At 46.2% G+C, this 14,188-nt stretch overlaps 1 protein-coding gene across 1 annotated transcript in view; it reads left to right on the forward strand.

Annotated features, from left to right (window-relative positions):
• The window catches only part of MYO9A (myosin IXA), a gene marked incomplete at both ends in the record, with an annotated part of 131,334 nt that overhangs the window by 87,527 nt on the left and 29,619 nt on the right, over positions 1 to 14,188 (forward strand). Inside the window, 5 exons of the mRNA XM_079540626.1 lie at positions 3,106 to 3,225; positions 6,931 to 7,006; positions 10,916 to 11,059; positions 11,804 to 11,843; positions 13,126 to 13,248. Coding sequence (XP_079396752.1) covers positions 3,106 to 3,225; positions 6,931 to 7,006; positions 10,916 to 11,059; positions 11,804 to 11,843; positions 13,126 to 13,248 — 503 coding nt within the window. The remainder of the gene's footprint in view (positions 1 to 3,105; positions 3,226 to 6,930; positions 7,007 to 10,915; positions 11,060 to 11,803; positions 11,844 to 13,125; positions 13,249 to 14,188) is intronic.

A 14,188-nucleotide genomic window follows, 5' to 3' on the forward strand; every position in this document is an offset into this window, starting at 1 on the left:
GGACAAAGAAGTTAAGGCTCTGAAAGTAAGAGCTCCTGCCCTGCTGGTTTCAAGCCCTGCTTTGCTTCCTTTGCCTCTTGGGAGCAGTCGTGACTGCTGTGCTCATCTCTGCCTTCCCTTGTGCTGTGCCTTGCTTATATCTATGCATAGACATAAAACAGTCAGGAGGTTTTCAGGCAGTTTTGGAAGACTCAGTTCTTGTACCACTTTCTGTGGCAAAGCCAACCAGTATTCAGCATAGGCTGAGACAGACTTTTCTGGCACTCAGTATACAATACAATACAATATACCACTGTATACATATACAGTGCCCACTTTTTTCTTCAAAACTTTTTTTTTTTTTTTTCCCTAAGGAAAGAGAAAAAAACAAAAACCAGGAACCCTCAAAATACAGGATAGCTAAAGATTGTCCTAAACCTCCCAACATTCCCCAGTGAGTTTATATGCTGAATTTCTGCCTACCTGCATTTTCATAGTGTTACTGAATAATTACTGAACTGGGAGAGTCTTGAGAATTGACCATTATGAAGGCAGAACTAAGGGAGCAGTTTACCTAAAGTTAATTCCTGTAATGAGGTAAACCTTTTCTGCTGGAGAGCATTCCTGGCTTCCCCTCCAAGTGAGAGCTGTGCAGTGACATTGCACAGAACCCAGCAGAAGACACGGTGCAAAATCCCATGTCTTGCAAAATATCCCAAAGCAAAGGGTTATGGAGGAGGTGCAGCAAAGCAGGAGGCTCAGATGGTCTCAAGAACATCCAGTATTGACCCTCCTGCTGCACAAAATAAAAGCCACAGCTTTGCACAGTGCATCATATGGCAGAAGGCATTTGTGAATTATTGAAGAGCCACTTGGCACTAAAATCACCTGGTAATTGTTCTGGAAAGCGCAGACAACTGAAGGCAGCATATGTTTTAGGTTTATTTTGCTTTTTTACCAAACTTTGCTGGCTTTAATTAGCATCATTTGAATGCCTCAGTGCATGTGGATGAGGAGCTTTTGATGACATTACAGTGGGTTAGCAGAGAAAAACCTCACACAAAGAAGAGCCGTGTGCATTCACACGCGTGCTGCATGTGTCATAATTTAACGTGATTTTTAAGAAGGCCTGCTGCCCAGCTCTCTGTCTGCTGCTGCTGCTGCACCCTGGCAGTGGCTGTAACCAGTGAGCAGTGACAAGTCTGAGGCATGATGCTTTTTTCAAGCCTCTTTTTATTCTTTTGTCTTCACCCCAAACTGATCTGAACTGCTTCTACCTGGCTGCAGGCCTGGCTGAGTCCCACTTGCAATGTCCAGCGGGAATTTCATGAGAAAACCTGCAGCCTGTGCATATAAGCAGCTTTGCAAAACGTGCTCTGCTTTCTTTGTCTGCCAGCCTTGCAGTTATCTTCTCTGTGCCAGCAGTGCCACGCAGTGCTGTGAGCTCCACGCTCTGCTTTAGAAGTGCTGCAGTGGTGTCACCCTTTCCTCCTGCAGTGTTTTGGGGGTCTTCCTTTTTCTCCTGGTGTTCTCATAGCACAGCTTTTAGCGACTGTTGTTCCCTTTAACTTGGAGGCCCACGGCAGCAAAGCAGCACAGCTGCAAACTTGTGCCCAAGAGATGCTCCCATGGTGCTGCTCACCCTCCTCAAATGGGGCACTAATTAGCTGAAGGGTGGACTCTTTCAGTAATTTGGTTTAATTGTTGCTATTATTGAATGTATCAGGGAGAATTAAGATAGTTTGGAAGAACTACACGTTAGAACTAGATTTGGTTTAAATGAACTTTGAGGAAAGGAACATTATCAAGATTTTAAGAAAAAAATTTGGCTGATTGACGCTTCTTGCAGTCTGCTGTATCAGTGGTGTGAATGTATTATGCAAGAAAACCAGAGTATTTTGCTAGGGAAGACTTAGAAGGGTTGGTGCTGGTCTTACAAATCAGGCTGTTGGGACTCTGAGCTTTCCCATCTGCTTTTTGCTGGATGTGAAGCAAAGTCCTTGCTCTGAGATAGGCTTGGTGTGGCTCTGTGTTCCCATTCAGCCAGCAAGGGCTGCTCCCAGATTAAATGGCACGTACCCCTATCTCACAAACATGGGCAGAGCTGAACCCTGCTGGGTTCTGCTGAGTTCTTCCCAAAGCCAGGCACCAAGTTAAATTAATAAAAACTGCAAAGAAGTAATTATTGGCCAAATAAGAGTAGCTGCCAGCAATGATCCCGGAGGTGCCACTGAGCAGCGTGAAGTGGTGCTGATGGGGAGTGATGACCCTTGACAGCGTTCCTCTATAAAGTTCAGTCCCTTCTGACGATGTGACGTGTTGGTACAAATGCTTCTGTATGTGCTGACACAAGGTAACCCCTCAGTGACCCCACCACACAGGAGTGTGACATCTCAGGCTTCCCATTGCCTCGATCCGTTCATCCACAGAGGGGTGCTGCCTGCTTGCAGAGTGCCACCTGTGTCACCTCTCCTCCTCCCCGTGGTTGGAGCTGGACCACAACATCCTCCCAGGGATGGCTTCTTCCACCTCGACCCATTCCCAGTTCTGATCCTTGCTTACGAACGATCCCATCCCAGTCCAATCTCAGTCCTCTGCCCTCAAGGAAGACTAAATCCTTGTCGATACGAGTGACTTCTGCTTCTGTTAAGTGGTTGCTGCCTGAGCAAGGTGCAGCACTGGGATGAGCTGGGAGTTTGAGGTGGCCATGCCTCCAGGTGCCTCTCCAGGAAACTGCAGCCTACAGCTGGCAGAGGCACGGAAGGAGTTTTGAATGAACGATAACACAAGATTTGTGTAATCATTTACTGTATGTCCAAATAATCTTGAGGCAATTATGGCATTTCTGTGCCCTGGCCAATATGGCAGTGCAGCTGGGATACCAGCCAGCCCCACCATCCCGCTGCCGTGTCCACTGCCTGCTTGTGGGGTGGCTGAGGTCCCGCTGTGTCCCTGCTGCTTGTGGGCAGAACTGCTACGATGTAGGCAAGCTCTGAGCTGAGCAGCAGAGCTCTGACATCCTTCAGGCAGCTGGCAGCCTTGTTCTTCACTCTTTCCTGGTTTCTGCTTATGTAATCTTTCTCTTCTCTCCATTTTTTTTGTTTTGTTTTTATTTTACTTCCCAAGGGCATGATGATGCAGTGCCATGTGCGGTTTTGAAAAGTGTGGATAGTTTTAGCTTTCTCCATCACCCAGTTCACCAGAGGAGCTTAGAGATCCTGCAGAGATGCAAGGAGGAGAAGTACAGTAAGGCTCCAATCCCGCCCTTCTCTCTGATGCCGCACTCACACGGGGGAAATGGAGATCAGGTGCATTCGGCATAGGAAGGGTGGAATCACCCAGCAGCCCTCCGGGCCGTCCTGCTGGCTGCCAAAAGGTGTTTGGATCCCATCTGAAATCAATAGGAGAGCGAAAACAAAGGCAGATCCGCGTCTCTTGAGACGTTGGGTGGTTCTGCTGAGTCTTCCCCTAAGACTTGCATGGTCTCCATGGGCTATACTCACAAAGCATTTGGCAATATTTTAACAGAGCAAGCAGGCAAAGATGCACTTGGTCTCCGTTTCTTCCCCCTCACTCCTTTGTCACGTGATAAACTAGTTCTGCATGACAACACGGATATCCTGCCCGTGCTACTAATTCCCAGGGCTGTGCTGTGTGGTGGGAGGAGAAGGGAGGCTGCAGGGAGCGTGCAAGGCTGCCAGCAGTGCTGTATGCAGCGTCACCCAAGGGGTCACTGCCAGCTGCACGCCCTGCAGCGGTCGGTCACAGCCTTAGGAATGGCCTCACTGCTTTCAGGGAGTGATGCAGAGCCTGCAGGTGAACCTTCAGAAGGGTCTGCATACGCTTATACATTTCATGCTCGCAGCTTGAGATGTGTCATTCCACACCATTGTTCTCTTCCTTCATTTTGCATAACAAAGCTTACAGAAATAGAGCATGACTCTATGCAGCCAAGGGCACATTTGCTGCCCCAGCTGCTAACGCTGCCCTCATGCAACTTAGGCAGAAGTGCAAAATGCTGGGATTTGTTTCTGCAGAAACGGGCATGGTAAGTACAGCACTTGGATGGTAACTCCACAAATACGCATTTCCTGCTAGGAACCTCAGATCAGATTTCTGCTTCCTGCAGCGTAGCACTGGGGGAGCAGAGGAAGTGCTTTAATTCTTATTTTAGACTTCTGTCTACCTACATTATTTTTGCTGCAGCTTCCCACTGTTACTTTTATTACTGCAAGGAAACACAATGCAGTGACACAAACACTGAAGTGTTAAGTGACCTTAGTGAAGACAATTCAGGTTGCAGGTAAAGATGTGTAGGTTAACTCAGCAATGTGGGAAGTTTGGGGGGTTCTAATTTGCAGTTTGCTTAGGAATGAGGACAGAATTCGTAGAGCTGCTTTGAAACACAGCCTTAATTTAGTGTCAGGCAGGGAGGTTCCATGTATAAGGCTGCTGAGCTCAATGCTTTGAAGCCTGGCTTATTATGGCCTGATCTCTTCCCATGGGGCATGCTTCCGTAAGCTGTTCTCCAGGTTTCATGAGGCAGCTTAAGCTAGGATTGAAGCACATACAACATTTTGATGTTGAATTGAGCACATCTGTGGGCAGGTGATCGGCCTGGGGTTGGTGTTCCTCTGTGGTGTTCCAAAGTGTGGAGGTGAACATCTCAGCTCAACCCCATGCCTGTGCTGGCTGATGTTCATGGGCAAAGCGGGCACTGTCTGAAGTTCTTTGCTGTGGAAACATGTGGTAAGCGTAATCATTCTTTGTGAAACCACAGCTGAAGAAGAGGAAATAGATTTGGGAGATGGGAATAAAATCATTTCCGAAATATAAAATTCATCAGCCTGCAGCTGAGCTGGGTGCAGGGAACAAGTGGCTTCTTCTTGCACCGCTGTGTTTTGGCATTCAGTGTATGAGTGCGTGCAGTTTCTTAATCCATGCTTCTTATACAAAATTCTCTAGGCTGTCCACAAAGTGGTTAAATCTGGAACTTTTTGCCATTTGTGCATAAAAAGCCCTCTCTGTTCCATAGAAAAGGGGCTACATCACTATGGCACCTTTTATTTGGCTTTGGCATGTATGAATGTCTCCTTTTAAGAGCCAAGTGATGGTATGATGCAGTCTTCTTGGTATTCCTGAAGCAGTCCTCCTTAACTCAGCTTCTGTCCTTGTGCACTGTAACTTATGTTCATCAAAAAGTCACTCAGGATGTGAAAGTGGCAGAGTTGCAGTGCAGTTGTAATGCAGCTGTTATTTGGGAGCCTGAAATAGACGTTTCCTTTTCCTGATCGAAGCAAGGTGAGGTTGCAGTGATTTTGAACAATCTTGTCTTCACAGTTTCACTCTGACCTGTTCCATTGGATGGGGCTTTGGGAGGCAAGGATAGAAGGAAAATCTGAGCAATACCCATGAAAGTCCATTGTTCATCATCGCCTGTTTACACGGGTGGATGGTGATAGGCCAAGGGGTTTTAAACTGAGACAGAGGAGGTTTAGGTTGGATCTTAGGAGGAAGTTTTTCCCCCAGAGGGTGGTGAGGCACTGGAACAGGTTGCCCAAGGAGGCTGTGAATGCCCCATCCCTGCAGGCATTCAAAACAGGCTGGATGTGGCTCTGGGCAGCCTGGGCTGCTGGTTGGTGACCTGCACACAGCAGGGGGTTGGAGCTGGATGAGCACTGTGCTCCTTTTCAACCCAGGCCATTCCATGATTCTATGACTGGAACTGGTCATTAAACACTCTAGAGTGCTGTAAGTTAGAGAAATTTTTTGCATGTGTACATGCAAGCATCCAAGCATGGGTAAAAATAAATAAATAAATAAAGAAAAAATAAAGAAAGAGGGAGGAGAATGTTTCTCTGATGAGAAATGCAACCCCAAAAATGACTTTGATGGCAACAATGGAGATTTTAAAGAGAGTTTTAAACTCTAGGCATAGCTAAGCACTAAAATGGATTATCTGGCTCTCTACTAGAACATCATCGGAAGTAGAGATTGCAAAACCTCCTGAGCAGGAATTGTTTCATCTTGAGCAAAAATGACAAACATGTGCAGGGAATCTACTATTGCTTCTTCCTATTCAGTTACAAGCTATCTCTTAGGCTTCTTCCTTTTCATTTTTTTTTTCCAGTTTTATTCTGCTACAGAAATGTCAGAGTGAGGGGGCATACAGTTCCCATGTTTAAGTCAGCACTGCGATGTTTCCTGTCTCACAGCAGACATGTCAACACATTTTAAAATTGCATGACTGTTTTCTTGTCAAATTGAGACTTGCTGGGTCTAAGTAGCTGTATTTTAGAGGCTTGAAAGCTATTTTGTTTCCTACAAAAATTGCCTTCTGTCTTCTTAAATGCTTGGTTACAAAACATTTCCACTTTGGGGATGACTTCCTTGGCTATCTATTATTCATGGTCCTCTAGATCTGCACATCTCGAAGGATGCAGCTTCAGTAACAGCTCCCTGTGCAGTGCACGTCCACATCCCTTAGTCTGCAAGAAGGGAGGAAGCATGGAAGGCATAAGTTCCCCTGTCTCCAAGCACCTTGTTCAGACCCAGGTGCTGTGCGTGCCCCATGAGGTGCAGCGCATACCTTCTGGTTAGGAATATTTTGGACATGCAGGAAGCAATCCCCAGCGTCACAGCAGTTCTTCCCTTGTAGCTTTTGCTTACAAGCTGGGACACCGTGTCCCTAACACAGCGTGAGAGCGTGGGAGGGAAAGCAACACGCTGAGCAAACAGTGTTACTCACAGGGCTATGACTCGAGGGCAGAGAGGCACGACGTCGACGACGATGGGTACGTTGGCATCCTTGGCACCCTTGTTTGTATGGGCAGCATGTGCCGTGACATGTACATCCTCCTCCTCACCATAGTCAACACTAAGCTATGGCTCTGCTAATTGCCTGCTGGTGAGAAGCCAGGTAGAAACTCCCCTCTCCATGTGCTGCTGTAGGTATTACTCGGAAAAGCCCGCGGACGCCGCTCTCGGATCTCCAGGGAGTCAATACCATCAACGAGAGGAGCCAGCGGTAAGTGTCCTGCTTCCACATTGTCATGGCAAGGAAGTGTTGGATGGGAGAGTGCTATCTGCTGCTGTTAATGACTGCGTTAATGGTTTTCCCAGTGTGCTTCTTAATTTTGTCTTCTCTTAGTTCTTTCGCTGCCGGTGATGATATCTAAATATCTTAACTTACAGTAGGCACAGAAAGCAGCTTTACTCAGCCCCAAGGCAGTGGTTGTAGGTGGTGCGATGTGCAAAGTGGTCAGAAGCATGCAAAAAAAAAAAAAAAAGAAGAATGAATGTGCCAATATCATGGGGAAAAAAACCCAGACATTTTTCTGAGGCAAAAGTAGAGATGATGTGTTTGTGTGCAAGCAGTGTGATTGATGGCTGCGGGTGCTGCTGGCTGTTCAGGACCAGGGAAGGTCTGAAATTGCAACTGAGCAACTGTTTGCTGCTTGTCAGGGGAAAATCAGGGGACGTCTGGTGACTAGAATGTCTCTTAGAGCACAGGAGATCTTAGTTCCAAAGTAATGTTACAGCGTGTGAACTTTGAAGGAGATTCAACTCATGTGGTTATAGATACAGTTCTATTTTTTATCCCTTCTTGAGGGTTGTGGGCATTCAAGCACCTAATTCAATTTTGCTGGTAGAGAGTCGGTTCTGTGCTTTCTGGCACAGATCTGTGCCTCTTTGGCCAAAGTTTTTCCAGATCTGCATCAGAATTAAGCTTCTGGTGAAGCAAAGTGTCTTCATTTCAGTGGGGACTGTGGGTGCAGATACTCACCTTTTGTCCAGCTACTCTTGTACTGCCCTTCTGCAGATGCCAGAAATTCTGATTATTCAGATAGCATCTCTTGGGAGGTATGGTGCTTCCCTGCTTCCCTCTGAGCATACATATTTGGACACTGGGAAATACATGATCAGTGTACCTTCAGCTCCCAAAGTTATTGCTTGGAGCTGCAGATATCCAGCTGCAATTTCATGGCTGCTCTGATTTCCATGAGAAGCCCAGAACAAGTCGAGGGGATGCTCACCGAACACCGTGATGCCTGCATCTCACTGTTGGGTTTTTTGTGCATGTGATGCAAAATATTCTCTAAGTACATTATTAAATCTCTGATTTAGTGGCCTTAAGTCAAATGTGCAAGATTGAAATTAGATTAAAAAAAAAATAAAAGGAGCAATATGTAGGGGAACAAAAAGCCACAGATGTCATCTGTGCCCCTTCCTTTCCGAAAGAGGCAGACAAGGTTGGTGCCTCCAGAAGTGACTCTTCCTCACTTCTCTGGTTGCGCAGGTTTCCCTAAAAGTGATGTAACATGAAACTTTGTCCCTGCGAAGATCTTGCTGGGTAGATAAGAGGTGTTGTGCAGTTTCTCCAACTGCCATCTCTCAGCAGTCCAAAGGAGGATGCTTATTGAAAGAAAGCCTTCAGATGGGGTGGTGGTGCTTGGAGAACATCAGTGAAGTGAGATGGCATTTTTCTGGTTGCATAGCTCCGACTTTGGGGCATGCCAGTAGGGCAGGTTGGGCTGCCAGTATTTTCATAGCCCAAAACATTTTAATTATCTGGAGTCGTTGATAGTACGTCTTGTAAAGGCAAGGAAACTCCTACTGTCTCACAGAACACAGAAGATGAATGTGTTTATTCCTTTCTGTCAAGGTTCAGCCTGTGGTCAGCTGTATTTATTTGGCTTAAAACAAATCAGGACATCACACAAATTCCCATAAACAGCCAGCATCAAGGGTAGCGTCTGCTGTGTCTTCTTCATCCTCAGCAGTTGTATCCTAAAAATACTCAGGACAGACCTCTATTTCTGCTGCACCTCTGCTGTAACTGGCACAAATGTGGTTTTGAGAGTGCTCTCCCTGTGTTTGTCTTGGTGTGGTGGCTCAGTAGCATCTCTAATCTTGGCATCATTGAGCAGTGCAACCTTGGGCATCACTGGGGACTGGTCCCCACGTGTCCTCTGTGCCCCTGCCTTCTGAAAGCCCAAACCACAGTGTGAGCTCTCATGTCTTTAAATTCCAGAAGGCACTTTTGGAGTAGGCGTGTGATTTTTAATACCTTTCACTGTGAATAATTTTGATCTGAAGAGTCATTAATCATGCTTTCTAAATGTAGGTTTTGCTTTTAAGTTGTGCTTGTCAAAAAAAAAAAAAAAAAAAAAAAGAAGAGGGATCTGCAGAGATAAGGATAACACCTATAGGAAAGAGGTTTGCTGTAACAGCCCTGTGGTTGAATTGTCCCTCAGTTCAGAAGTGTCGAGCCAACAGATAGGCTGGTGAGTGATTTACAGAGCTAAATGAAACGGAGGAATTCTCTTTTCAAGCCATCTCATCATCATGTGGTGGCTGATAAGTCTGTGTTGTACAACTCCCAGGATAGCCCGGGGCTCTCTTCAAAAAGCAAATTTCAGGCATGACATCATGCAGGAAGGCATGGGGAGGGCCCAGCGAGCTTCTGATCTCAGAAGAAAGTGATCGTGTGGTTCCCACATGCTGGGATGGCAGCTGGAGGAAACCAGACTTCAGCAGAGCGTCGGGAAGCCAGCACGCCTCGGAACTGCCTTCAGCAGCCACCGAGTAATGAAAGCCATGCCACTGCTAACCAGAACCGCTTGGGCTGTCTGCTTTCATGCAGCAGAAACTGTTTTATGTTCCTTGATGTTGGCGCAGCGTGCAGGGAAGCAGGTGTTGATCAGTCTGTCTTGAAGCAGTTGGTTTTGCATGGTGAGATGATTGACTTCCAAGTACCACAACAGCTGTGTCCATCACTGTGTGCACATATCCATCCTCGAGTGTCTGTAATAAACAGAGGTGGTTGGTCTTTTTAAACCTGCACGAGAACGTATAGGGTTTTCTCTTCTTTAGTCTCATTCAGAGCCCGTATCACCACTTTCTTATTCAATTCTGAGTTACAGTCAGCTGAATTAGTGATGGGCTGTGGGTCCTGAGGGTGGCCATTGAGGGTTAGTGGAAGTGGTTCAGACAGGGTTTTATTTCCCCTGCAAGCAGGAGGCTTTGGGATCTTAGCTGTGAAGGTGGCCTGCAGACATCACTGAAATTCAAGCTTCTCTGTGGCCTTCCTTGGATCAAATGGGCTGCTTAAAAAAAGAGAGATCCGGAGGCACTCATCAAGGGTTTGCTTTGCTGTATTCATCCTTTCTTTTAATAGCAGTACGCGTCAAAATACAGATTTAATGGAACTAGGAATGAATTTTAAAAGCATTGCAGCAAGGCAGTGAGGAGACTTGAATCTTTATGCAGTTTTACTCCGAAGATTTGTCTATGAGCTTTGAACTGCTTGCATTAACAACTCTTTTTGCTTAGCATTTTCTTTCCATTGTGGCACTTGATCTTTCACTTCTTCCAAAGCATAAACCACTGTGTTCTTTGGCATCTTCAAGGCCAGAAGACTGATGCTGCCATACTGGTGCCCTCCATGAGCCGGGTCTCTTCCTACCCTTTTCCCATCTTTCTGAAATATCTCTGAGGTTTTGCAGACCCCACATCTCTCCTTAGACCAGTTCACAGTATTATTTTGTAAGACAGTTTCTGCAAGGGTGGCTGAACCATACAGAAGTATTGCATGACCCCAGGCACTGGGAGGAGGCTCCTCCAGCCCTGGAGGGGATCTTGCCTTGATGTGAAGCTTTGTGGAAGCTTTTCCTTCCTGTAAGGGAGGACTTTGGTTCCTCTCTTCGTCCTCCTGTAAGCCAGGGCTGTAGGGGAGCCGCATTCCTGGGTACCAGCACAGCTGTGCTCCGTGGCAGAAGGGAACAAACTGGGGAAGTGATTCTGATCTTCCACCTTAGAAGATGTCAGTGGTTATTAAGTAAATCGTCTCAACGCTTTATTCTGTCGTAGAACCATCTTTTGTGTCTATTCCATATGTCCTTAAGTGTGTCTGACTGCCCTGTTTGGGTTTCAGGGATGCCTTTGCTGTTGGCTGGAATGGCCGGATGGGGATGCGGCACAGCAGGCTCGCCAGCCCCAGCTCCTTCCTGGACAAGGATGGGATATTTGTGAACACAACTAACAGCAAGCTGCTGGAAAGGGCCCACGGCATCCTCATGTCAGTACAAAAGGAGGGGATTTTGGCTTCATTCCTGGCATATAATGAGCAATATGGGTAATAAGAGGAATGTAAATAGCCAAAACAAGCAAAAAAAAGATCAGTTTCAAGTGGGCTTGGACACAATTGGGTCAAAACGACCCCGGTATGTTTTATATACCTGAGTTATTCATCCCTTATCATTCATTTGTAATGACAGACACAGTAAAGTGGTACGGGGAAGTGAGAGAAGGAATGAGTCTCCTGGTCAAACCAGTCTAAAGAGATGACAGTGATGTTATGCAGTAACATTTTTTAACATGATATCAAAGTTTCCATTACAAATTAGATGTGGAAATGATGCGGGTGAATCACATTGCAGCCTGATGTGGAGTTTCAGAGAGCATCACCCAGGTGGTGTGAGAAAGCAGGATGGTCCCTGCGCTGCCCAAATTAGCCCTTCATTTCTGATGTAAGAATGCACTGTGATTGAGTACCTCCCTCTCAGCTGAATCTGTACAAGTCGGCAGCATGCAGAGGGAGCCTCATTTCAGGTCAGGTTGTAGGAAGGAGTTGCTAAAGGGAATTTTGCAGGGCTTGGTTCATAACCTCCAGTGTTTTTGGACCTTACTGTTTGTGCTGTGTTGCAGTAAAGAAAAAAGAATGATGTTTCTTAATGGCAGAACTGTTCTGTTGTAGTGTAACAGACAAACTATTCTGCAGTTACACAGGTGGGTTAATCTGAGCCATTTGTTGTCTCCCCAGGCGAAATAAGAACTGCAAAGCCAAACCCAGTCTCCCGAAGGTGAGAAGCAGCGTTTTGACCTTGCTGGTCCCACGTTAAGGCTGTGGGTGCAGTGCTGAAATGCTGATGTGTGTGTAAGAAAGATGGCTGGGGTTGTTCTGGGGCTGCTGTCATCTCTGCTCTGTTTGGGGCTCGTTAGTGTCTGTAAAACCAAGGATTTCAGCCCTGGTTTGTGCTGGGGGAGGTCTGTGTGAGCACTCGCATCCTCCTTTTCAGACCTGCTTGGACCCTTTCTTTCCTCCTCCTGGGGAGGGGAGTGTGTACGTGCTAGGGAAATATGATAACTGAATCTCTAAAAAGAGCAAGTAGTTATGCAGAATGGCTGTCACCTCATAAGCAAAGCAATTTTCATGATGCCTGCACAGTTTGGTCTTAAAAACAATCTTAACAATTGATCATTTCTGCCATACCTACAGCATGGCTGTGTTCTGTGTGTGTCCTGCAGTCCCTGTATCTTCCAATGGCAGTAAATTAACTCTTCATTAATAGTGGATGTGCTGTGTGTGACGAAGTGAGCATTTCGTAGCAGTTAGAAGGAAGGAGGTTTTCAGTAGGTTTTGTGGACTGATGCCTCTTTTGGCCTTGTCAGTGCTGGCTCAACTGAAAGAAATTCTACACTGGATTTTGCACTGTCAGTGTGCCAGTCCTCCCTGGGACTTTCCCATACTCCCCATCCTTATTCAAAGAGGAGATTCCCGTCTTTGGAGGTGTTCAAGGCCAGGTTGGATGGGTCCTGGGCAGCCTGGTTTAGCATTAAACGTGGAGGTTGGTGGCCCTGCATGTGGCAGGGGGGTTGGAGATTCATGGTCCTTGAGGTCCCTTCCAACCCTGGCCATTCTGTGATTCTGAGGTCCTGCTGGCAAGCACGTGGTTTCCATCTACAGTTTCCTGTTCACAGGAATGAAGCCCCTGGACTTGCTAATTATGGCTGATGGCTCGTTTTCTATATGCACATGATGAATTATTTGCAGCAGTCACAATTCAAGTTTGTTGTTAAAATGCCATGGAAATAATAGACAAATGGTCGACTTTCCAGCGATATTTATGTTTGTCTGCAACCCCACTTTAGTGTGTCAGAGAGACAAACTTCCCATGGTCAAAGAAGCCTTTGGCAAGAACTAGGAGGCCAAGCAGGTCATATGTTTCAAGCCATTCCCTGATGTTTTCCATGGAAATGAAATAGGGTGGTTACTGTAAGGAAGCTCTGCAGGGCATGTAAATGATTATAGCGTGGCACTAAGTTCCAGTTACGTTTATAGAGAATGAAATCTGTCTTCCACAGCACATGCTGGATGTGAAGTCCCTCAAGCACCTGACCAACCTGACACTTCACGACCACATTACAAAATCCCTTCTCCATCTCCACAAGAAGAAGAAACCACCCAGCATCAGCGCCCAGTTCCAGGTAACGCAGCACTCTGTTTGCCTTGGTACAGATTGGTGATAAGCCTGTACTGAATGGAAAGTAAATATGTTCCAGCTTCACCACTGTTTGTTCAGGATGTGAGCTCAGCTCAAGATGATGCTCCAAGACAGCAGAGGGGGGGACGTGAGGGTGAGCTGCAGGACAGAGAGACAGAGATCGTCACTTGCTGCAGAAAGGGGTGGGAAGAAAGGCAGTTATGTCAGGGTAAAACCAGTGGGCAAGGCATCAGGGAGAGCCTTGTGCTGGGGGGGGTTGGTGCTGGTCTCTTTTGTGCTGTGATTTTTCGCAGTGAGGCACCTCATCAAACATTTACGTAGTGTGCAGCTGTGTGTGTGTGCATGGCCTGTTTTCTGGCTCCTTGCTTTCAAGGCAATCACATCATCTTGTTTTCTCTGCTGAATCCAGAAATCTAGTCAAATTCTGCTATAGGATTTTAAAGTGTTTTTTTTGCTTAGGTTCAACATTTACAATTCAGTCTGTTTTCAAGTCAGGTGGAATGTGAATTTTAATAGGTGCAGAAAGGTCAAAACATTGCTGCATTATCTCAAGGCATGCAGGGGAACTCAGAGGAGGATCAATACAGCATCTGTTATGATGGCAGCACTGTGTGCCAGCCAAGCTTCCCTGGGAATAGCCACAGCTAAAGTAATGCTCAGATGTGTGCATCAGGGCTTGGGAATCGGTGCCAGTCACATGCACTGCCATGCGGTAGTATTAGGATGCAGCATTTCACTTAACAAAAATGCTTTTCTGGGGAAGTTTGACTTGGTTTTTACTTTTGATTTTTGAGATGTTGGTTATTTTTAGAGAGACTTCGTGCGTGGATGTGATCAAGTAATTTTATGTATATACATGTGTACACACACATATAGAACACCGTATATATAAAATGAAGAATGCGTGTGTATGTATATATTTA

The sequence above is a fragment of the Tetrao urogallus genome (genome assembly GCF_951394365.1).
Source record: "Tetrao urogallus genome assembly, chromosome: 11".
NCBI classification, from domain to species: Eukaryota; Metazoa; Chordata; class Aves; order Galliformes; family Phasianidae; genus Tetrao; species Tetrao urogallus.